Source organism: Hemitrygon akajei, chromosome 1, assembly GCF_048418815.1.
Source record: "Hemitrygon akajei chromosome 1, sHemAka1.3, whole genome shotgun sequence".
NCBI classification, from domain to species: Eukaryota; Metazoa; Chordata; class Chondrichthyes; order Myliobatiformes; family Dasyatidae; genus Hemitrygon; species Hemitrygon akajei.
This window is the reverse complement of record NC_133124.1, coordinates 36,699,554-36,724,624: the sequence shown is the minus strand read 5'-3', so window position 1 is coordinate 36,724,624 and position 25,071 is coordinate 36,699,554. Positions and strand designations below refer to the sequence as shown.

The window sequence follows — 25,071 nt, the reverse complement described above, 5'->3', positions numbered from 1 at the left end:
AGATTGGCTTACAATTTGGACAAGTTTCGTAACGAGGCAAGATTTGAAATATGTGTTATGCTATTGTTCTGCAGATATAGATGGGTAAGATTAAAGGCAAAACCTAAATTATGAATCTCTGTAATGTTGTTGTCATATAGATATAAGACAGACAGATTCTTGCATGCAGTGAGGTCATCCTGAAACAAAAAGAGAACAATGTATAAAAATCTTATTGTAAATAAAATGTAATCTCACTTTGTATCAAAAATGTACCTATGCACTTACAGGTTTCAAACATCTTCTAAGCATGTCATCAATTTTATATTAAAATGGCAGAAATATACCTTCTATATATAATACATGCTTTCAAGAATAAACATTAATGCTATGTATTTTGTAGAAGAATAAAATTACACAATTTTTATTACTTAATAATTAAGATGAGGATAATGCACCAGACACTATGTACATGGAAAGAAAAGATAAAACATACAAAAAAATTGAATCCTATGGAACGAACAAAGCAGTTGTATCATGGATATTAAATTGGCTAAGGACTAGGAAAAGATAGGGATTGAAACTAATGGGCAACTCAGCCCAAGGAAAGGTGAAAGTGATACCCAGATGGTTCTGTACTAAGCCTGTTGCTGTTGTCAAAATACCTTTATCATAAGAACTTTAATTAGGCTGAAAAGTCACAATTTCAAAATATGAAGTCACAAAACTGGCCACATGGAAAAGAAAGCTAAGATAACCAAGACAATATAGTCTTAGCCAACCCAGTAAACGTGGGCTAATTAAAGCCATAGCAAAAATGTTTGCAGGAACACACCAGGATCAGAGACCAAATTTTTACTACAGCAGAAAACACCAACAGATTGAGTAGAAGTATTTCAAACTGCACAGAACTTGATAAGATGAATGAAAATTACTGCCTCTGGCTGGGGAAATCTTGACAAAGGACTTTGATTTAAATTTATTATTGGCAATGAGAGGAGAAAGTTAAGAGACATTTCTTAACCAGCACAGTAAACAATCTGAGTTATCGGCACATCTTTGTGGAAGAAGAGTACAAATATGTTTGCTTTAAAACAATATGTTAACAAAATTTCTTTGAATATGACAATTAGGAATATGGCATTCCTCCCACCAATAATCAACTAAAAAATATGTAGTAATATAATGTGCATGTAAACACATTTTTCATATGGCATTAAGAATGCATCTACATGTCCCCCCAAAATCAGTCAACATTAATTTCTGGATGTACCATTAGTCACACATGATTTACTATCTGCAAATTTTCTTTAAAGATTGTAATGCAAGTTTGTAATGGTATATGACAAGATGAAATGAAAAATTATTAAATTGACATTTTGGTTATCAAGACGATTTTTATCATGGAATAAACTGGGCAACAACTTGCAACTCATGTAGGTGGTTGTAGGTGTGTGGAATTTCCTACTTTAAGATGTCCAGTTCCTCCACATGCTTCACTACACTAGTTTAAAACCTTTGACAAAATAAATCATATTAAAAAAATCAGTGTGAATGGTGAATCTTTAATGGCATGCTAAGCCTTAATTACTACCAAACAATCTATCTAATATCAACATTTATTTCATATACGATTCTTCTTTCCTTTTGACATTAATTATTGTAGAATTTTAAAAATATATATTTTTATGCACTTCATCTTTCTTAGACCCATCTTTTCCAGTCTTTATTTTCCTTTCGGCTACATGATTTTATATTTAATTATGTATACTTTCTGATCCAGACTTTTCAGTTATTAGTGAGGATTCCAGATTTTGACAAATCACTCTATTACTTGTTCTGTTTCACACATACAGTAGATCTTTTATGGAGATGTGACAGTATAAATGTTCTCTAGTTAGTCTAAACATGCCAAATACTTGCAGGATTTGTTATCACATATCCCATTCTGCTAACTATAAAATCGAGGTCCAGATTAACTCTGGGTAAACTCTGATTTACATTCCAAGGAGACACAATATGATGAGTTGCTGAATATATTGTACCATAGAAACATCATATAGAGGGAACTAATCACAAACTTTGTTCAATTTACATAGGAAGATTATTTAGTCTTTTCTCCTTGAATACAACGAAAGACATCTACCTATTTTATCAATACCCACTTTCCATTGCCAAATGAAAAACATTTGGATATCAATATCGTATTTGATCCCACTAAATGAGAGAGGCCATCCCTTTTGTGAAGTAGTGGAGGTCCTATTTCTACCCATGGCTGAGAACTACAACTTTCAGACAAATAAATGGTGACTAATATTTATTTGCTTTCCATTTGCATGTTTGTATTACTTGTGGGCACATGCAAAACAATTAAACTATGTACTAAAAACCTTTATCCAAAGAAAGGAAAATTAACCTATTTTGCCTTGAAACTTATGGAATTGCAGGAAAGCAGAAACTTAGTGTCAAGTGTTTGGTCAGAGGGATGAAGAAAGATTTCCAGTCATCATGAAATCCTCAAACTTCCTTGAGTGTGAACCATTAAATATCTGAAAATCTTATGCTGAATTGCCTATAGTTTAGATATTAGAATAACTGGAAAGTGAATAGACCAGTTAGATTTTTGACTTTTTCATACATACAACAAAATCATCGCTGATCTTTAATTGAATATCATAACATGTACCTCAGTCCCATGTCACTAAAAACCTTTCCTTAACCAATTGCAAAAGAAAGTTATAAGCTTCTACTTTGTATGTATAGAACTTCCCTAGAAACAATAGCTCTATTTTTTAGGCTATGTTTCCTAGTCTATTCCTCAAGCGCTGGAAATATTTCTCTAGATAACTTATTTTCCCATTAATTCCCCTCTATGTCTTGAAGATACCAATCAACTGTAAATTCCAAGTAATGCAACCCTGTTTTATTCATCTTACCTAATTCTGGCATACAAGTATTATTCAAGCAAACTTATATTCAAACCCTCTAAGAACAATACATCCTCTGAAATATTGTACCCAGAACTGAAACTAAAATCCAGCCATACAACAACTAAGGATTTGGATAGCTACAATAGACAATAGGTGCAGGAGTAGGCTATTCGGCCCTTTGAGCCAGCACCACCATTCACTGTGATCATGGCTGATCATAAACAATCAGTAGTACCCCGTTCCTGCCTTCTCCCCATATCCCTTGACTCCACTATCTTTAAGAGCTCTATCTAACTCTTTCTTGAAAGCATCCAGAGAATTGGCCTCCACTGCCTTCTGAGGCAGAGCATTCCATAGATCCACAACTCTCTGGGTAAAAAAGTTTTTCCTGAACTCCATTCTAAATGGCCTATTCCTTATCCTTAAACTGTGGCCTCTGGTTCTGGACTCCCCCAACATCGGGAACATGTTTCCTGCCTCTAATCCTTGTCCAATCCTTTAGTAATCTTATATGTTTCAATCAGATCCCTTCTCATCCTTCTAAATTTCAGTGTATACAAGCACAGTCGCTCCAATCTTTCAACATATGAGAGTCCCACCATCCCAGGAATTAACCTCATGAACTTATGCTGCACTGCCTCAATAGCAAGAGTGTCCTTCCTCAAATTTGGAGACCAAAACTGAACACAATACTCTAGGTGTGGTCTCACCAGGGCCCTGTACAACTGCAGAAAGACCTCTTTGCTCCTATACTCAACTCCCCTTGTTATGAAGGCCAACATGCCATTAGCTTTCCTCACTGCCTGCTGTAACCTGCATGCTTACTTTCAGTGACTGATGAACAAGGACACCTAGATCTCATTGTGCTTCCCCTTTTCCTAACTTGACACCATTCAGATAGTAATCTGCCTTCCTGTTCTTGCCATCAAAGTGGATAACCTCACATTTATCCACATTATTTACATGATAACATAAATTCCTTTGCACTTTAGTTAACAAGTAATAATCTACTTATTTATCTACTTTAATTTATCTAGTTTTCTATTTTGTTTTTTCAATGTTTCTTTGTATCAGCCTGGGACATTTTAATCTGCTTTACACATGTACTGTTAAACAACTTTTGATCTCTAATGCTTCATGGTTTTCAAGTTCCCTAGTCTATTTTATGTGAGGAAAGAGAGCAATGAGTGAAAACTGCTAATGAAATTAACTTACAAGTCAGTTTTATACACTTCTGGCTTCAGCATTAATGTATCCTAAAAGCTATTAATTTTACATTACTAAGTTATATTTTAACTACATATATGTACATCAAAACCAGGAATACGGCACAGTCACAGTCAAAAGTTCACTCACAATTTGATCAATATTCTTGTCTGAAAAATTTAGGTGAGTCAATTTTTTTAAATACTGTTCCAAAGGCTCATCTCTTCTGTTCTTTATGTGGAGACTACTTTTTGCAATTAAATCCACTGTAAGTCGGCCCATGATGTAACTGAACTTATGAAGCTATTTCACTGTAGGCTTGTGTTTGAGCTCTTGGTTATTAGAAAAAGTGATCAAATTCCACCCTGTGAACGTAATTAAAGAGACAATTATTCCATAATTTGAACACTTCATTTGAACATAGAAAAAAAAGGGTATAATTAGAAACACTATTTGATGGAGTCATCTGGGAAAACTATTATTTCCTGGTTACTTTCCACTTACACTATTCCAGTAATCTCCCAGAATAAAGCCCACTCAAATATGGCAGCTTGTTAACTGATACTTCATTAGATTGATACAGGTTCTTTAGCCATCTTCTCTATTAGTGGATACAAACACTTCAGAGGAAGGAACATTTTGCAGACACATAAAAATATATTGAAGAAATCAAGGGAACTGTGGAGAGCTACATATACCTCTCTGGACACGCCCCCCCCTGCTGACTGCTCCTGTGGCTCCTCCCTCAGACCCCTGTATAAAGGCGATTGGAGGCACTGCTCCTCCCTCAGTCTCCAGGATGTTGTATGGTGGTCTCTTGCTGCTGACTGCTCTCTTCCAGTGAATAAAAGCCTATATCTCGCCTCACGTCTCCGAGAGTTATTGATGGTGCATCAGGAACTGAAAGCAGAAAAATCCCCTGAACCAAGAAGCTTCCATCTTAGACTGGATGCAAAGACAGTGGATGCATTATAGTGATGATCTACCAAAATCATATCATTTCTTCAACAATTCCAGCAGGTTGGAAAAAAGCAACTACAACATTGATATGCAAGAGGCAGAGAGAGAAAAAATAAGGAGCTACAGGCCAGTAGTCTGACATCAGTAGCTAAAAGTGCCCTACTTCACCATTAGGAATATAGAAATACAGGATGAAGAAAAATCATATAATGACACATGATGAACATGACAGTTTTGAGGATGCACTGTATTCAAGGGTAAAACATTGAAATATGATTGATTAAAATTAGATACTCATTGTGTGCCTGTAGTTCAAGTCTTAGAGATCGATGAAAGGAAGCATCTCAATATTGTCTGCAATTAATAACAGAATTGAAACTTGATGGTCCTGATGCTATTATTAAGTGAATAGCAGGCCACGCCTTGCCACGCAGAGTACTGAGAAAGGAGTGTGTATGTCAGAGGCTGGGAGCTGGGCTAGGGAATGTGTTCTACTGTGATCTTTCTGTTTTGGATCACCATTCTAACATTAATTGAATCAGTCATCAAGCTGACAAGTAGATGAGAAAATAAATTCTCACATACAAAGATCAAAGTGGGAGTAGAAAGGTTAGATACTGTACAGAAGATCAATTCTTATTACATTAAATACAGGATCAATGCAGCTTCTTGATCCACATGATCTATTTAAGTTCTATCTTTATTCAATAGCGTGAAGGGCAGTTTTAGGAAGCCACTGAGAATGTATGTTCCAACTTCTATTTGCTACCCAGAGTAAGACTTCTAGCAAAGCAAATTAGAATCACAGAATCATCACAGTACAAGGGAAAGCCATCAAATCCATGCTGGTGCATCATAGTCTAATCATTCCCACACCCTTGCTCTTTTCCTACACACTTGCAAACTATTTGCACTTAATTGCCTACCCTGATTGATTCAAAGTTCAAAGTAAAATTTATTATCAAAGTACATACATGTCCACCACATACAACCCTTAAATTATTTTTCCTGTGGGTATTTTCAGCAAATCTATAGGACAGTAATTGTAAACAGGATCAATGAAAGATCAAGACCATAGAAGACAACAAACTGAAATAGCAATGAATAATGAGAGCATGAAATAAAAAGATAAAGATAACTTAAAATGAGATAATTGGTTATGGGAACATCGCAATAGATGAGTGCATTTTGTTCAGGAGCCTGATGGTTGAGGGCTAGTAACTTTTATTGAACTGGGGGTGCAAGTCCTGAGGCACTTGTATGTTTTGTCTGATGGCAGCAGTGAAAAAAGAGCATGGCTTGGGTGGGGAGGATCTCTGATGATGGATGCTGCTTTTCTACAACAGCGTTTTATAAAGATGTGCTCAATGGTTGGGAGGGCTTTACCCATGATGTAGGATTGCAAGTATTAAATTAATTTCAGTATTAAATCTCGTATGTCATTACCCTGCTCAGTCTGATGCCCTATGTCATCTTGCAACCTTTTGTGGAATTTTCCATTCAAAGGCATTGGTGTTTCATACTAGGCTGTAATGCCACCAGTCAATACATTTTCCACTAAATGTCTACAGAAGTCCATCAAGGTTTTTGATGACATGCCGAATCTCCACAGACTCCTAAGGAAGTAGAGGGACTGTTATGCTTTCTTTGCAATTATATTTATGATGTTTCAAGACAGATCTCCAAGATTCAAGTTCTATTGCATTTACAATTAGTAAGTTCCAGACTATTATCACAACTTGCATAAAAATATTTTTCTACACCCTTACTGTATTGATTTACTCAATATAAACCATACATAAGCTTGTATACATGTCAAATGTCCTCTCAAACCTCTGGTCCAAGTATAACCTTTAACTGAACTCCCTCATCCTGGAAATGTTCTGGTAAACGTTTTTTTGCACCATCTCTTGGACCTAAACATCTTTCCCAAAGTCTGGTGGCCAGAACAATGTGTAATGCTTCAGTGACCTGACCAGTACTTTATAATGATTCAATATACCTGTATTGCAATCTTGCTGCATTTTTACTCTATGTCTCTATTAGTGAAACTCAGGTTCCCATATCTTTTAATAACTGCTCTATGTTCCCGTGTGCACTTTAGAATTATAACATTTTACGCTTTGTGTGTACAGCCGAAATAAATCAATTGTAATATTTAGTATTAAATTTCAACTGTCATCACTTTGCTCAATTTACTGCCCTATGTCGTCTTGCAATCTATTGCGCGATACACAACATTGGTTACGTCTGTTACGTCACCTTCTCCAATCGGGACTACAGACGTTAAGTGGCGCACACCTGTATTCCCATTGCTGTTTACCACACTTTCAAGTTTGTTGTTACGGTATTTACAAATTTTCAGTTTACTACACACACACATATCCAAGCCATTAATCTATACCAAAATAGCAATGGTCCTAATGCTGGGAAATATCACTATTATCCTTCAATATGAAAAATAAATGTTTATAATAATTCTCTGCTTTTGTCCATTCTCTCACTGGCCCCTTTATTTCATCAGTTTCAATTCTACTGATTAGCATTTTTATGGGATTCCCATGCTTGCTTTCTTCTTTGTTAACACATTTATTTTTATTGTCCCTAAAAATGTCCTTAGCACTGGGACTGAACTAACTGACTGGTCTGAAATTGCCAGGCATGTTCCTCACTTTAGGACAGCCTCAACAGTGGCAGGAGGTGAAGCAGGTCAAACAGGTTCAATCCCTTTATTTTTAATTTCTTAATTTGAGCTATGTCTAACAATAAAGTGCATTTATCAGTATATACAACAGAATTGGTTGCCATCATTTTGGGCTTACTGCGGGTGGAGGAAATCTGTCCTTGCAAAGTTGTGACTTATTCAGATTCCTTTTCGGTTTTGATGAGTTTTAAAACAGGTCATTTTAGCAGTAGGGTCAGATTTACTGTTGGAAGCTCATTAAACTTTATTTCATATTCAAAGTATTGGTTTATATGTCTTTTTCTTACAGATCCCTGCACTTAGAGGTGTTGACAGGAATGAGAAGGCTGATTGTTTAGCTAAAAAAAACTGTTAAAAATTCGACAACAGATATAGACCTTCTTAGCAAAGCTGGAGCTGAAGGGTTGGTAGGATTAGGAATTACGGAGTTATAGCAAAACTCATGGGAAAATGGGCAAAAGAGGAGACACTTTACAGAATACATAAACTGTTGGGATTATGGTAGAAGGGGGTAAAACAAGGAGGGAAGGAATTATATTGACTCGACTTAGAATTGGGCATACTATGCTTAATTATTCCTTATAACTTCTTGGAAAACATCATTTTGAATTGCACACACAAAATGCTGGTGGAACGCAGCAGGCCAGGCAGCATTTTGTGTGTGTTGCTTGAATTTCCATCATCTGCAGATTTCCTCGTGTTTGCATCATTCTGAGTTGTGTAGGTTTTGTCATCATTATGAAACAATTGAACATATACTATTACAGAGTGAAGTACAGTATACAAGGTTGAAAGAAATCAAATGCAGGCTTCATTACAATCTTTGGGGTTGATAGTTCTCATTTAAAAACTTTAAGTAATGGGCGTGACTTTTATTTAATTCACAGTATTTTCTTTCACTACTTACAATCTGGGCTTTTTGGGGTAATTTAGCTTTCATTTGAAAAGGAAGTAGTAAGGGTCACCCCCCCCCCCCCGCCAATTCTCTACACCGCACTCCAGAACAGTTGATGGTAGACTGCCAATCGCCATTAAAAGTCAAAAGAAGAAGAAAAGCTATGACTATCGTTCATGCATACAAGAATGCACCATCCTTCATCAAAGGCCACCACCATCCAGGCCATGCCCTCTTCTTGCTATTACTATTGGGCTGGGTTCTCCACCATCTGGTTCAGGAACAATTATTACCCTACAACCATCAAGCTCCTGAAGCTCTGTGGATAACTTCATTCACCACCACTCTGAAGTAATTCTATAACCTACAGAATGACTTTCAAGTACTCTTTACAACTTATGTTCTCTATTATTTTTGGTTGCATAGTCTTTGTTTACATAGGTTTTGCAAAATTCTGTTGTTATTTCTTTATTCTTGTAAATGCCTGCAAGAAAATGGATCTCAACGTAACACACACACAGTGGTCACTTTATCAGAGATACCTTGTGAGGAATGAATGGCTTGTCATATGACAAGTGACTGATGGCTCTGGGCCAGTATTCACTAGCCTTCAGAAGAATGATGAATGACCTCATTGAAACCTATTGAATGGCGAAAGGCCTTGATACAGTGGATGTGGTGAGGATGTTTCCTATGGTGGGAAAGTCTAACACCAGAGGACACAGCCTCAGAATAGAGGAGTGTCCTTTTAGAACAGAGATGAGGAGGAATTTTATTAGCCAGAACGTGGAGAATCTGCGGAATTCTTTGCCACAGGCAGTTGTGGAGACCAAATTTTCATGTATATTTAAGGCAGAGGTTGATGCATTCTTGATTGGTCAGGGTATGAAGGGATACGGGGAAAAGGCAGGAGATTGAGATTGAGAGAAAAATTGGATCAGCCATAATAAAGTGGTGGAGCAGACCTGATGGGCCAAATAACTCAATTCTGCTCTTATATCTTATGGTTTATTAAAGAAACTGTATAAACATATATAGTTATTGATATATATATTATATTGTTACAACTATTTAAGACCTTAGTTAGGCCCCACTTGGAGTACTGTGTTCAGTTCTCGTCACCTCACTACAAGAAAGGTGTGGGTACTATAGAGAGAGTGCAGAGATTTACAAGGATGTTGCCTGGATTGGGGAGCATGCCTTATGAGAATAGGTTGAATGAACTTGGCCTTTTCTCCTTGGAACGACAGAGGATGAGAGGTGACCTGACAGAGGTGTATAAGATGATGACAGGCATTAATCATGTAGATATTCAGAGACTTTTTCCCAGGACTGAAATGGATAACATGAGGAGGCATATTTTTAAGGTGCTTGGAAGTAGGTACAAGGGGTATGTCAGAGGTAAGTTTTTCACACAGAGAGTGGTGGGTGCATGGAATGCACTGCCAGTGACAGTGGTAGAGGCGGATACAATAGGGTCTTTTAAGAGACTCTTCGATAGGTACATGAAGCTTAGAAAAATAAAGCACTATGTGGTAGGGTAATTCTAGGCAGTTTCTAGAGTAGGTTACATAGTTGGCACAACATTGTGGGCCGAAGGGCCTGTAATATGCTGTAGAGTTTTATGTTTCTATGATAAGCAAGTGAGCAAGAAGCTGAAGATAATGTGAGAAGCAGGGGTTGTACACTTCGATTGGAAGAATGATTTCACAAGAGGTCGCAGAGGGCATTAGACTCAATCAGCTCCATCATGGGCACAGCCCTCCCCATTACTGAGGACATCTTCAAGTGGTAGTACTACAAGACCCATTAAGAACCACCCCCCCCCCCCCACCATCAGGAACATTCCCTCTTATTACTATTGGGAGGTACAGGAATTTGAAGATCCATATCCAATTTAGGAAAAGCATCTTCCCCTCCACCGTCTGATTTCTGAATGGTTCATGAACCCACAAACACTACCTCATCATTCCTTTATTTTTGCCCTATTTATTTATATAACCATATAACAATTACAGCACGGAAACAGACCATCTCGGCCCTTCTAGTCCGTGCCGAACGCTTACTCTCATCTAGTCCCACTGACCTGCACTCAGCCCATAACCCTCCATTCCTTTCCTGTCCATATCCCTATCCAATTTTTTAAAAAAATGACAATATTGAACTTGCCTCTACCACTTCTACTGGAAGCTCGTTCCACACAGCTACCACTCTCTGAGTAAAGAAGTTCCCCCTCGTGTTACCCCTAAACTTTTGCCCCTTAACTCTCAACTCATGTCCTCTTGTTTGAATCTCCCCTACTCTCAATCGAAAAAGCCTATCCATGTCAACTCTGTTACGAATGTGCCACAACTCTGAGGGGCCGAAGGGTACAAAGTAGCCCCCCTCCTTTTTGAGGATCGCAAGATCGCTATTAATTCAGGTCTGGGACCCAGGAAATGAGAGAGAGACACGCAGAATCCACAAGGGTTTGGAATGTGTCCTGGCCCCCAGAAAGGCGGAACCATTGATAACGACTATTGGCTCTTGGAGACGGAATTGTGTATTGAGTACTGTACTATTCATTGAAGCCCTCAGGGAATGACCAGAGTGGGCTGGTTGAGGGATTGCATCATCCCAACCTGATTGACATCTGAGACCCTGTGAGTAAGGATAAAAGAGGGTCTGGGGAACAACCCCTTCAGACACACCAGGAGAGACGCTAGAAATCCCGTGACAGCGTTTAATAGCAACAGCTGGTGGGGGGCTCGCGTGCGTCCTTTCCCTTTGCCAGGATTGCGGCCTTACCACGGAAGAACGGCTTTAGTTAAAGGAGAAACGGAACTCTGGAAGGATCGAAATCATAAAAGGAAAAGCCGGCAAGTTCTAAAAAATCTCTCTCCAACCAAAAAGCTGCAGCCTGAATGAACTGAGTGACTTTTATATTTCCATCGGACAATACATTATCCCCTAGACAACAATAGAGCTTATTTCTTATTGATTATTATTATACCCGCACTTTTAGAGTTAGTATTGACAATGTATATTATATGTATATTTGCATTGATATTATTTTTGTGTATTTTTACCAATAAATACTGTTAAAGATAGTACCATCAGACTTCAACGGACCTCTCTATCTTTGCTGGTAAGTGACCCAGTTACGGGGTTCGTAACAACTCTATCTATCCCCCACATAATTTTAAATACCTCTATCAAGTCCCCCCTCAACCTTCTACGCTCCAAAGAATAAAGACCTAACTTGTTCAACCTTTCCCTGTAACTTAGGTGCTGAAACCCAGATAACATTCTAGTAAATCTCCTCTGTACTCTCTCTATTTTGTTGACATCTTTCCTATAATTCAGTGACCAGAACTGTACACAATACTCCAAATTTGGCCTCACCAACGCCTTGTACAATTTTAACATTACATCCCAACTCCTATACTCAATGTTCTGATTTATAAAGGCCAGCATACCAAAAGCTTTCTTCATCACCCTATCCACATGGGATTCCACCTTCAGGGAACTATGCATCATTATTCCTAGATCAATCTGTTCTACTGCTGCATTCTTCAATGCCCTACCATTTACCATGTATGTCCTATTTTGATTAGTCCTACCAAAATGTAGCACCTCACACTTATCAGCATTAAACTCCATTTGCCATCTTTCAGCCCACTCTTTTAACTGGCCTAAATCTCTCTGCAAGCTTTGAAAACCTACTTCATTATCCATGACGCTACCTACCTTAGTATCATCTGCATACTTACTAATCCAATTTACCACCCCATCATCCAGATCATTAATGTATATGACAAACAACATTGGACCCAGTACAGATCCTTGAGGCACACCTCCAGTCACTGGCCTCCAACCTGACAGTTATCCACCACTACTCTCTGGCATCTCCCATCCAGCCACTGTTGAATCCATTTTACTACTTCAATATTAATACCTAACGATTGAACCTTCCTAACTAACCTTCCGTGTGGAACCTTGTCAAAGGCTTTATTGAAGTCCATATAGACAACATCCATTGCTTTACCCTCGTCAACTTCCCTAGTAGCCTCTTCAAAAAATTCAATAAGATTTGTCAAACATGACCTTCCACGCACAAAACCATGTTGACTGTTCCTAATCAGACCCTGTCTATCCAAATAATTATATATACCATCTCTAAGAATACTTTCCATTAATTTACCCACCACTGACATCAAACTTATAGGCCGATAATTACTAGGTTTACTCTTAGAACCCTTTTTAAACAATGGAACCACATGAGCAATACGCCAATCCTCCGGCACCATCCCCATTTCTAATGACATTTGAAATATTTCTGTCAGAGCCCCTGCTATTTCTACACTAACTTCCCTCAAGGTCCTAGGGAAAATCCTTTCAGGACCCAGAAACTTATCTACTTTTATATTCATTAAAAGCGCCAGTACTTCCTCTTCTTTAATCATCATCGTTTCCATAACTACCCTACTTGTTTCCCTTACCTTACACAATTCAATATCCTTCTCCTTAGTGAATACAGAAGAAAAAAAATTGTTCAAAATCTCCCCCACCTCTTTTGGCTCCACACATAGCTGTACACTCTGATTCTCTAAGGGACCAATTTTATCCGTCACTATCCTTTTGCTATTAATATAACTGTAGAAACCCTTTAGATTTATTTTCACCTTACTTGCCAAAGCAACCTCATATCTTCTTTTAGCTTTTCTAATTTCTTTCTTAAGATTCTTTTTACATTCTTTATGTTCCTCGAGCACCTCATTTACTCCATGCTGCCTATATTTATTATAGATCTCTCTCTTTTTCCGAACCAAGTTTCCAATATCCCTTGAAAACCATGGCTCTCTCAAACTTTTAACCTTTCCTTTCAACCTAACAGGAACATAAAGATTCTGTACCCTCAAAATTTCACCTTTAAATGACCTCCATTTCTCTATTACATCCTTCCCATAAAACAAATTGTCCCAATCCACTCCTTCTAAATCCTTTCGCATCTCCTCAAAGTTAGCCTTTCTCCAATCAAAAATCTCAACCCTGGGTCCAGACCTATCCTCCCCCATAATTATATTGAAACTAATGGCATTGTGATCACTGGAACCGAAGTGCTCCCCAACACATACCTCCGTCACCTGACCTATCTCATTCCCTAACAGAAGATCCAACACTGCCCTGTCTCTAGTCGGTACCTCTATTTATTGCTGCAAAAAACTATCCTGCACACATTTTACAAACTCCAAACCATCCAGCCCTTTTACAGAATGGGCTTCCCAGTCTCTGTGTGGAAAATTAAAATCTCCCACAATCACAACCTTGTGCTTACTACAAATATCTGCTATCTCCTTACAAATTAGCTCCTCCAATTCTCGCTCCCCATTAGGTGGTCTAGAATACACCCCTGTAAGTGTTACTACACCTTCACCTTTCCCATTCCTCAATTCCACCCAAATAGTCTCCCTAGACAAGCCCTCTAATCTATCCTGCCAGAGCACCGCTGTAATATTTTCTCTGACAAGCAATGCAACACCTACCCCTCTTGCCCCTCCAATTCTATCACATCTGAAGCAACGAAATCCAGGAATATTCAGTTGCCGATCACACCGGTCCTGCAACAATGTTTCACTAATAGCTACATCATCATATTCCTAGGTATCAATCCATTCTCTAAGCTTATCCACCTTTCTTACAATGCTCCTAGCATTAAAATAAATGCATTTAAGAAATTCTCTATCTCTTACTCTCTCTTTATTCCTAACGGTGCAAACAACTTTACTATCTTCTTTTTCTTCCTTCTCCCCTACATCTTCGGTCAGAGCGCTCCCCTTCTCTATCACCTGCCTATCCTCTCTCACACACTGTCTACAAGCTTTCTTGATTTGTGAACGAACCTCCTCTCTCCTAGTCTTTTCAATTTGATTCCAAGATTTAAGTTTACATCTGCATAGTACTGCTGCAGCAAAACAAATTTCACATCATGTGCCAGTGATAATAAATCTAATTCTGATTTATTTCAGATTTTTAGCATCAGCAAGTTTATTTAATTTTGACTTTCTGAGAAAAGCTGACTTCATGTATTATGTATAACTGCAGATACTACTTTTAAAAACAGTTTGTGGCAGCTTCCTTTTAAAAGAACACTTTCAAAGATTGTTCAACCATTGATATGAATTGAAAATCTTTGGAATCCTCTACCTTTTGGCTTTAACAGCTTAGTTGTCAGCTATACACAAAGTTGCAATAATCAATTTTTGGATACTAAGAAATCAGAGGGTATTAGAACTGATAAGGAACGTGATCGTCACACAAGATCAATCAGTAAAGGCTGCTGCCGGCATCCTTTGATTCACTCTTGCTTACTTATGTTCTTTTGACTAGCCTTCCATTCTGCATTATATTCTGCTGCAGGGTTGTTGCTAAGATCAAGATCATCTTCCTTCTCCTAAGGCAACACTTTTAACAGAGCATGTTTACATACTCATATTTGGAAATAAATACCGGATAAACTCAATTGAGAAGACTATCATGCCAACGTCTGTAGAGTTAACAGGAGGAAATCTGCAGATGCTGGAAATTCAAACAACAACACACACAAAATGCTGGTGGAACATAGCAGGCCAGGCAGCAACTATAGGGAGAAGCGCTGTGGACGTTTCGGGCCGAGACCCTTCATCAGGACGTCAGGACAGATGTCTGTAGAGTTAGTTAGTTTTGTTTCTTACAGAATTGGCTGGGAGAGTATAACATAACTTAAGTTTTTCCAGAACGTTCTCATGGAACCTCCGCGGTCAGCATGATCAATTGGATCGAAAGGCCTCTTTTCGTGCTGTATTACTTTATGGCTCCATGGTTCCAAAAAGCTATCGGACATATCCCCAACACCCAATGGATCACAACCCCCATAATAAAAGCACAGAGAAATCCGCGGGCCTGAAGCCGTCGTTCCTCTAGCGAACTGAGTGGTACCACTCCACTTATGGGGGGCCTTGACCTACCACATGAAGGAGCAGCGCCGTCGCTGCCTTAATCCGTGTATTTCATGCAGTAAATAGATTTGTTTAGCAGATTGAAGAATGTTCCTGAAGTCAGCTCAGGTATCCACATATCTTGCAGGGGTTACAAGCGGTTCGTTGGCTGAACTCAGGGAGCCAACGTGTTACCAGCTCTCAGGGAACGGGCAGGGCCCTACCGGGGCATATGAACTAGCTGGGTGAACAGCTCAACAATTTCACAAGAGGACCAGAGGAACGCTTTAAACAAAACAAAGGTGACGGAATAATGGGTGAGGGCTTGCCTTCGCTAATGATACGATTCTCCAGGCTGCCTGAAATCCTCAGTCGCAGGGCCACCGGCGCTAACAGTTCCGACACGTTCGAAAGCTCGCGGCCGACGCTACGGCGGTTGCTATGGGAGACAGTTGCGTGCCTTCCTTTGGTTGTCCCGGAAAAAGTAAACGTGGCACACATGATTCCGCCTCGCATACTGCGACTGAGCTGCAGGGCAGTGATGTAGACCCATGTGTGACAATTCTTGATTGTAATATTAACCCAAGCTTTTTTTCTTGGGAATGTGAATAGACCAGCAATTTAATCGTTAACTTTGTCTCTACCAAACGCATTCATCCAGGACTCTAGGCAAATGCGCCTTTAATGCCCCAAGAGCCGCCCCAGACTAGGATTAATCCATAATCGGGGTAAACATAGTATTTGATTAAAAAGATGAATTTTAAGAGGGAAAAATAGGGTAGAGAAAGCAAAGGGTATTTGAGGATCGAAATGAATGCTATTTATTCCAGAGTTGTGAATATTCTGAGAAATTACAATTACGTTAAATTTTAGAATCCCTTTATTGCTACCTATAAGTTTTTAAAAAAATATCTAGGGTCTTAAATACTAGAAATCATTATTAACGTCAGAATTTAAATCAATTTTTTTACTAGCATGTTTTGCGGCCGCAGTACAGCGCAAGGCATGCACATACTTTACAATTAATTTTCCTCTGCTTAAGTATTGCACAAAAAGAAGATAGAAAGCCTTATCAGGATTTTAAAACTGGGGTATTATCAGAGTGAGAGTCAGTTAGGTTAAAAAAAACGTGAGAAGGTTGCGTGAATACAACCTAGAGAGAGGTGGAAGAAATATGGGCATTAAGTATGAGCACAATTTTATAAGGTGATATAAATTGGAAAGCTGATCAGGAGAATATCCAAATATTCAGGTCCAGGAATATAAAAGGCATGCATATCGGGTTCAGTGAGTGAAAAGCTGAAGCAGAAATTATAGAACTGTTAGCATGCAGTCTAAGCTGTGAAAGGGATACATGATTGAACATAAAGTCCTGTACCGAACAAATGCCCATGTTGCAAATGGTCTGCCTCAACTTCATGCTGGTTTCTCGGGGTGGAAAAAGAAGCAAAGGAACTGAGTGTGGGTGAAGACCAAAGACTGGCTTCAGACTCTTTCAGGACAATTTTTATAAAGGGTAATGTTCCAGAGAGAGGAGACCTGTTTTGACCCTCACTACTGTAACTGCTGATACTCATGGCCCTTTTCTATTGGGATCTGTTTCTGTGGCATCACTCTTGGAGAAACAACGTTCCTCCAAGACCATGGTGCTACCTGAAACAACACAAAACTGCACTAGACTACGTGAAACAAAACAAAACTACATTAAACTTCAGACCTACACGGGACTACATAAATTGCACAAAACAGTGCAAAACAGTACAATAATTAATAAACAAGACAATAGGCACAGTAAAGGGCAAATTACAATATAATAATAAATGATGTAAATGTAAACAAAGCAAACAATGTTTTAGCAGGAATTGAGAAAGAAATGAGCAAAAATTGCAAAGGGAGTGGGGTGGTGTTCAGTTGAGTGTGAGAGTGTGTGTGTAGGTTGGTGGGTGGGGGGAGGGAGAGAGAGTGTGGCATGTCAAAATGTCGGGTGAACAATTAGTTTGAGCTGTTCTACAGATCATGATCTTAATTGGGGACTTCACTATTGCTTGGTGGGTGGATGGATGATGCTATTGCTTTGCATAATTGGGAGGGTGTGGGGGAGGGTCGTTGTTGGTGTTTGTGTGTGGGAGGGGGAGTAGGGGTGGCTTTGGGGTTCATCTGTTTTCACTATCATTCATTCTTTGGGGCACTTTTCTGTTTTTGTGGATGTCTGCAAAGAAAAAGAATGTTAAGATGTATATTGTATACATTTCTCTGATATTGAATGGAACTATTAAACTATTGTAGCTGCCTGCCAGTCTCCTGACCATTGAATCTGCAGACTAATGTCCCAAGCATCTTCTAAACCAGCTCCCACACTGATAATGTCCCAATTCTAAAATATTTATTTTAGTTTTAAATTCCATCCATGGCCTTGATCACTCCACCTATACCTACAGAATCACTGTGCCTCCACCAATTTATTCTGCTACATTGTTCAGTCCTCCATGGGTTTGTAGTTCTCCAGGCTTCTTCAACTGTGTGCTCTTATAAATTCCCTAAATTAATTATTTCACCACCAACTTCCAGTGCCTCACTGGGAGCCTTGCATGAGTAAACACATTTGCTGAAAAACATAAATGATTGAATTATAAGAACACAAGAAGTAGGAGCAGGAGTAGGCCATCTGGCCCGCCAAGCCTGCTCCGCCATTCAGTAAGATCATGGCTGATCTGGCTTTGGACTCATCTCCACTTACCTCCTTTTCCCCACAACCCCTAATTTCCCTACCATGCAAAAATCTATCCAACCTTGTCTTAAATATATTTTGCATTTTGTAGCCTCCACTGTTTCATTAGGCAGAGAATTTCACAGATACACCACTCTCTGCGAAAAGCAGTTCTTCCTCATCTCCATCCTAAATCTACTCTCCTGAATCTTGAGGCTTTGTCCCCTAGTTCTAGTCTCACTTACCAGTGGAAACAACTTTGCTGCTTCTATCTTATCTATCCCTTTCATAATTTTCTGTGTTTCTATAAGATCTCCTCTCATTCTTCTGAATTCCAGTGAGTACAGTCCCAGGTGACTCAATTCTGTGCACAGTCCTGTAGTTTAGTATGTTTGCACTCTGACACAAAGCAAATGTCAATCATGATGACCAGAAGATATTAAGAACTTTAACCATTTTCTATTGATACATGTAAAGCACCATAGCTTCATCAGTCCTCCTAATAATCTCTGACCTACCCTTATTCTTCTAATATTTTGCCTTCCTGAACCCATCTTCCTCAGCCCTCTCAATCTCTGCTTTCCCCATCCTGAAAATCTAGAAAGTAACACAGAATCTCAAAAATATTATAAATCATGTAAACACACTAAGTTGTAAAGACCAAATAGAAATGTCACCCACTGTTGATATTTTCAGTCTCCCAATGATATAGCAAATAATGCATGAGAAATTAATACAATGTTACTGAATTCCCTTTGCTATCATTATTTCTTATTTAAATGTTTCATTAACCTACATTTGGAAAATTTTTAAGTTATGATTACAATTCCAGTGAATGGAATCATGTTCATGTTATTGATTATTCTAAAGTTACATAACTTAAATATTAAACACACAGTACACTGCAGATGTTGTGGTCAAATCAACACGTACAAACAAGCTGGAGGAACTCAGTAGGTCGGGCAGCATCCGTGGAAACGAGCAGTCAACATTTCGGGCCTGACGAAGAGTCTCGGCCTGAAACGTTGACCACTCGTTTCCACGGATGCTGCCCAACCTGCCGAGTTCCTCCAGCTTGTTTGTATATGTGTAACTTAAATATTTATTTCTTCTAAGTCAGTTTTGCCATTCAATTCTTTACAAGCACAGGCATGGGAGAAAAAGTTATGATTCAAATCTTACTTAATACTTGTTTTGTCATAAAGGGTAACAGGATGCTTTGCACCATCCATAAATGCATTCAGCATAAGCATTATGATGTAACTATAATGTATGATATTGGGGTATATACTACAAAAATGAGAATTACCATTCTAATCTTCTGTTTTAACAAAGTCGTAATGAATGGTTTGCTTTTAAAATGGATGTGCCTAGGAGATTACTATTAGCACTCTGCTCTATTTTTGTACATTCATGGACTTAGAACCATGATTTAAGAGTCTTTAATATGTATCAGAAGGGAGAATGGCAGCAGACTGCAAGCTGGCATGCATAAATTGCAGACATTAGTGGATGTCTGGCAAATTAAATTCAATGTAGAAAAGATTGAACTGATGCATTCAGAAGTATAGGCTTAGGAGAAACAATGTTATTATTTATTTTAGGAACATAAATTTTTAAAAAATATTTTATTTATAATTTTCTACAAACTACAATGAAGAAAAGAAAATCAATAATATTATATAGAAGGATCATTGCCATATAAACAAAAATAACAATAATACATGTCTTAACAAATGAGCAAGTCACCCATAGTAAAAAAAAGGGAAAAAAAACGAGAAAGAGAAAGAAAAGCACCCAATCCATCACCTAAAGGAACATAAAATTTTAAGGAATATTGAACTAATGTTGAAATTTTGTAAGAGATAGAGAGGAATTAATTTTTTTCTGCTTGAATTGCATACAGATTTAATGTAAAACTGATAATCCACTGTCTTACAGTTAGGAAATCCTAATGGTTTAGCATATTAGAATCAGAATCAGGTTTAAGATTACTGGCATGTCATGAAATTTGTTGTTTTGCAGCAGTACATTGTAACACATAACTATAAATTACAATAAGTATACTATGTAAAAATTAAATCAATAATGCAAAGAGAGAGCAAAAACATTGAATAGGGCCCCCATTCTGCTCATCAAGCTCATACCCCATTCTCTTTTTAAATTCACCTGGTTCTACTTTCCATGCTCCCTCAAAAGTCACTGGGTTCACAGAAAAATGTATAATGCCACTCTATTGCTTAATATATAAAGTAAATTAAAATTGAGTTCCAATAATTCTGAAAATCTATCAATACAGCACCACCAAAATCATCAACAGACTAATTCAACAGGGTTTTTACTATTTTTGGCAAGGTACCAGTGAAGCAAATCTTTGGTGTAGAAGTTTTCTGCTTGGAATGTAACCTCTGTAAAAATACAACAGATTTAATATTGAATTTCAAGTGGGAATGGTATATGTAACAAAGAGTGAAAATAATGTACTGTGAAATAAGCAACAATTAAGTGAGAATAAATAGTATTCAGAGACGACACCTGCATCCTTCCATATTATAATGAAAAGACCACACTGATTGTTGGTTCAAAAATTCCTTTCCACACAAGCACTGCTGCTGTAGCTTGCACAATGGTGTGTGAAGAATGGCTGTAGTGCTATGAGAAGGAAGGGTAGCATGCTCCAAAATTCACTTAGAGGCCAATAAGAGATCTAGTATCAAGCTTGAGCAGTCAGTAGAGCAAGCAGTGAGGTTCCAAAGTGTTGTGTCTAACAAAGAATGTTTCGTATTTAGAGCAGGGGTGGCCCACCTTTTACATTCCATGCATCAATTTTTTCACACACGAGTTCAGATGTGCCATACAACTCTTGTACCCCCATTCAATTCTTGTAAAAATGTTAATAGACATATTTAGCATTTTTACATATTGATTTAATATAAAAACAAGATAAACATTACTGTACTTACCTTAATGAGACTTTTAACAAATACATTTTGTCTTCCGTTTTCTTCCTTTTTCTGAATCACATTCTTTCCTTAACTCAGACCCAAGCACTAGCTTCAGTTTTCCTGCTATTTCAGTCTGATGTGTTTTATAGTGTCTATTAAGATCATATCTTCTATTATGTGAGAAATTGTTTTCACAAACAATGCACAACGGTTTTCTTGAAGGACCCACTATAAATAATAACCAATATTCCCACTGTTCATTGAATTCACGCTTACTATCACTTTCTGCTTTTCTTTTGCTCATTTCACTGTGATGGGTAACTGAATGTAAAAACAAAGCTTAATTTTCGAAAAAGTACAAAACTGCAAATGTTCACAAAAGATGAACAAAGCACAACTCCATAGCGCAGGAGTGTCAATTGTAAACTGACTGGCAAAAACCTGCGATGCACCACTGGTGCAGATGCCTGGCACCTCAGAATCAAACAAGCATCAAACGTGTATTAAACAGTTATGGAACAACTGCAGAACAAAAGTCCTTCTTTCCTAGTTTGACTCATTGAACATTTTTTAAATTGAAAACAGATTAATGTGAAAAAAGATAATTTGCCAAAAGATGTGCATGAAATAATAAAATTGCTAAAAAATAATTGCTAAGTTTTAGATTTATTCTCAGTAAAACCCATTTCTAGCTCTAGGTTACTTGAATTCCTGTTAGATTTTTTTTCTACAAATCGGTTTTTGGTTAATACTTTTTGCATGAGTAGGCTTACTTTTTTATCATCTCTGGGTGCAATGCGCCATTTCTAATCATCCAATGCACCACTTTTGGTGCATGCAACATAGGTTGGCCATCCCTGATTTAGAATAACTTGTATCAGAAAGTAGTTATACTGTTTATGATATTGGGCTACAATAGCATAGTGGTTAGCAGAACACTATTGCAGCTCAGGGCAACGGAGTTCTGAGTTCAATTCTGGTGCTGTCTGTACAGTTTGTGTGTTTTCCCTGTGACTGTGTGGGTTTCCTCTGGGAGCTCATGTTTCCTCCAACAGTCCAAAGAGAGAGCCATTAATTGGTCATTGTAAATTGTCCTGTGATTAGGCTGGTGTTAAATAGGTGGGTTGCTGGGAAGTGCGGTTCATTGGACTGGAAGGGCCTGTTCAGTGCTGTATCTTTAAATTAATAAAATATTGCCAAATATCTGTAAGGCAATATTAGCTATAATCAGTACCCTTAGCATTTTAAATTAATTTTATTTTTACAAATGACCACAATCAATGAAGCTTTCACAGTGCCACAAAAATAGAATTCAGATGATTTTAAAAAAATGTGGCAAGAAAACAGTGACCTCTGAAACAGACCTTTTAGAAATCCCCTTCCTGTAAGGATATTCTTCCTTCTTTGTGCAGAGTTTTGCAAAAACAAAACTTGAAGGTGTAATTAATCAAAAAATACCTTTTCAACAGACAGATTCTGTCAATCATTTAATGTGCTTGTTGAAACATGTTTTTACATCTAAAGGAAAGAAAAGTTTACATAAGACCTTGAAACTACTGTGAATCAGTTTTGTAATTTAAGCACTAAGGTCACTATATTATTAAAAGTGAAGCAAGCCATCTACATCATTAATCTCAGTTACCACCGTGGTAATTTTGCTACATCCATTTAACTTTCTAAAAATAACATTTAGCATTCATGATGTTAGTGTTCTACAAGTACTAACCTTTTTCTAAAGGAAATGAAGTAAACATTGACTAATTGAAAATACACTTGGTAGTTCCAAGGTGGTTTAAATGGGATAGAATGAAATAAAATGTACATTAGTACATACTAATTATATATTATATATCATACTAATTATATGTACTATACATATTAGTACAATAGCTACATTAGTACATTAAGGATGACACAGTAGCATAGCAATTAGCAGAACAATTTTCAGCGCCAGCGATCACTGATCTGGGTTCAATTTTCACTTCAGTCTGTAAGAAGTCTGTACGTTCTCTGTGACTGCACAGGTTTTCCAGCTGTTCCAGTTTCTTCCCACATTGTAAAGACATGGGGGGTTAGGTTTTGTAAATGTGGGCATGCTATGTTGGCGACACTTGTGGGCTGCCCCCAGCACAATTCTCTGACTGATTGTTGGTCATTGATGCAAACAGTGCTTTTCACTGTAGTCAAGTCACTTTTTATTGTCATTTCGACCATAACTGCTGGTACAGTACACAGTAAAAACGAGACAACGTTTTTCAGGACCATGGTGTTACATGACACAGTACAAAAACTAGACTGAACTACGTAAAAAAACTACACTAGACTATGGACCTAACCAGGACTGCAGAAAGTGCACAAAACAGTATAGGCATTACAATAAATAATAAACAAGACAATAGGGCAGTAAGGTGTCAGTCCAGGCTCTGGGTATTGAGGTGTCTGATAGCTTGGGGGAAGAAACTGTTACATAGTCTGGTCGTGAGAGCCCGAATGCTTCGGTGCCTTTTCTCAGACGGCAGGAGGTAGAAGAGTTTGTATGAGGGGTGCGTGGGGGCCTTCATAATGCTGTGCTTTGCGGATGCAGCGTATAGTGTAGATGTCCATAATGGTGGGAAGAGAGATTCCAATGATCTTCTCAGCTGACCTCACTATCCGCTGCAGGGCCTTGTGATCCGAGATAGTGCAATTTCTGAACCAGGCAGTGATACAGCTGGTCAGGATGCTCTCAATACAAACCCCTATAGAATGTGATGAGGATTGGGGGTGGGAGATAGACTTTCCTCAGCCCTCGGAGAAAGTAGAGACGCTGCTGGGCTTTCTTTACTATGGAGCTGGTGTTGAGGGACCAGTGAGATTCTCCGCCAAGTGAACACCAAGAAATTTGGTGCTCTTACGATCTCTACCGAGGAGCCATCACTATTCAGTGGGGAGTGGTCATATGTTTCAAAGTACATACTATATACAAATAAAGCTAATCTTTTAAGATCTTTATCTTTATGTACAGACTAACGCATAAGGACAATTGAACCAAAGATTTATATTCTGCTTTAATATAATTGTTTTGCTATGCAAACAGGAAAACTGTTTTAGGCTAAATAATGCCTTTCCTGTTTCAGAGATAATTTCACCTAATTGTTTTCTTCACCATTTCTCTCAAACTCTTTTTCCAGAGGGAGGGAATAAAATAACTTATTTTGTTAGATGTGACTAATTTTTTAAAAAAAATTAAGGAATGTGAAATCACTTTGATCCAATTAACTCACGTTGATGCCTCACCTGCAGGTTGCCTATAGGGAATAGAAAATGTAGCAACAGGAAACAGATAAGCCTTTAATGTCTATGTGATTGGTCTTAGAGAGATCTGGGATGATTGGACCTGTTCCCTGGATCTCTATCCTTAACTCAGCAAACTTTCATTTTCAATCATTTATTCAATTCTCATTTGAAAAGTATGTTGAAATCAATTTCCACCATCTTTTCAATCAGTGTACTTCAGACTGCAATGAGAAACTCAGTAACAAACCAGCCTAGGAGTCAAATTTGTTTGTATTGATATTACCCAAAAACAAATGAGCTGTCTGGAAGGAACTTGCAAATGCCAAATATAGTATGCGTCTGGGATACTACTCTTAGAAAGAGAACACAGGCCTACGGAAACAGTAAAAGTATCATTAATTAACTCTATATCAAGGTGGTGTGAAGATTTCAGTGAGTGAATTGTAAAACAGCATATGTTTCAGCACTAAGAACTTTGAAGTAATTAAAATAAAAAACAAAATGAAAGTGCAA

At 38.0% G+C, this 25,071-nt stretch overlaps 1 protein-coding gene across 6 annotated transcripts in view; it reads right to left on the bottom strand.

The window, feature by feature from the left end:
- The window catches only part of ppp1r42 (protein phosphatase 1, regulatory subunit 42), a 105,320-nt gene extending 89,188 nt beyond the window's left edge, over positions 1–16,132 (bottom strand). For 5 of the 6 annotated variants that reach the window (XM_073041154.1, XM_073041119.1, XM_073041146.1 and 2 more), the window contains exons 1-3: positions 15,960–16,132; positions 4,266–4,480; positions 13–179 (exon numbers count right to left, since the gene is read on the bottom strand). In XM_073041154.1, the coding sequence (XP_072897255.1) occupies positions 13–179; positions 4,266–4,397 (299 nt within the window). In that variant the 5' untranslated portion in view covers positions 4,398–4,480; positions 15,960–16,132. Of the gene's footprint in view, positions 1–12; positions 180–4,265; positions 4,481–15,660; positions 15,921–15,959 lie in introns of those variants that run through there. The other variant, XM_073041129.1, reaches the window with a different exon arrangement.
- Between the last annotated feature and the right edge of the window lie 8,939 nt (positions 16,133–25,071).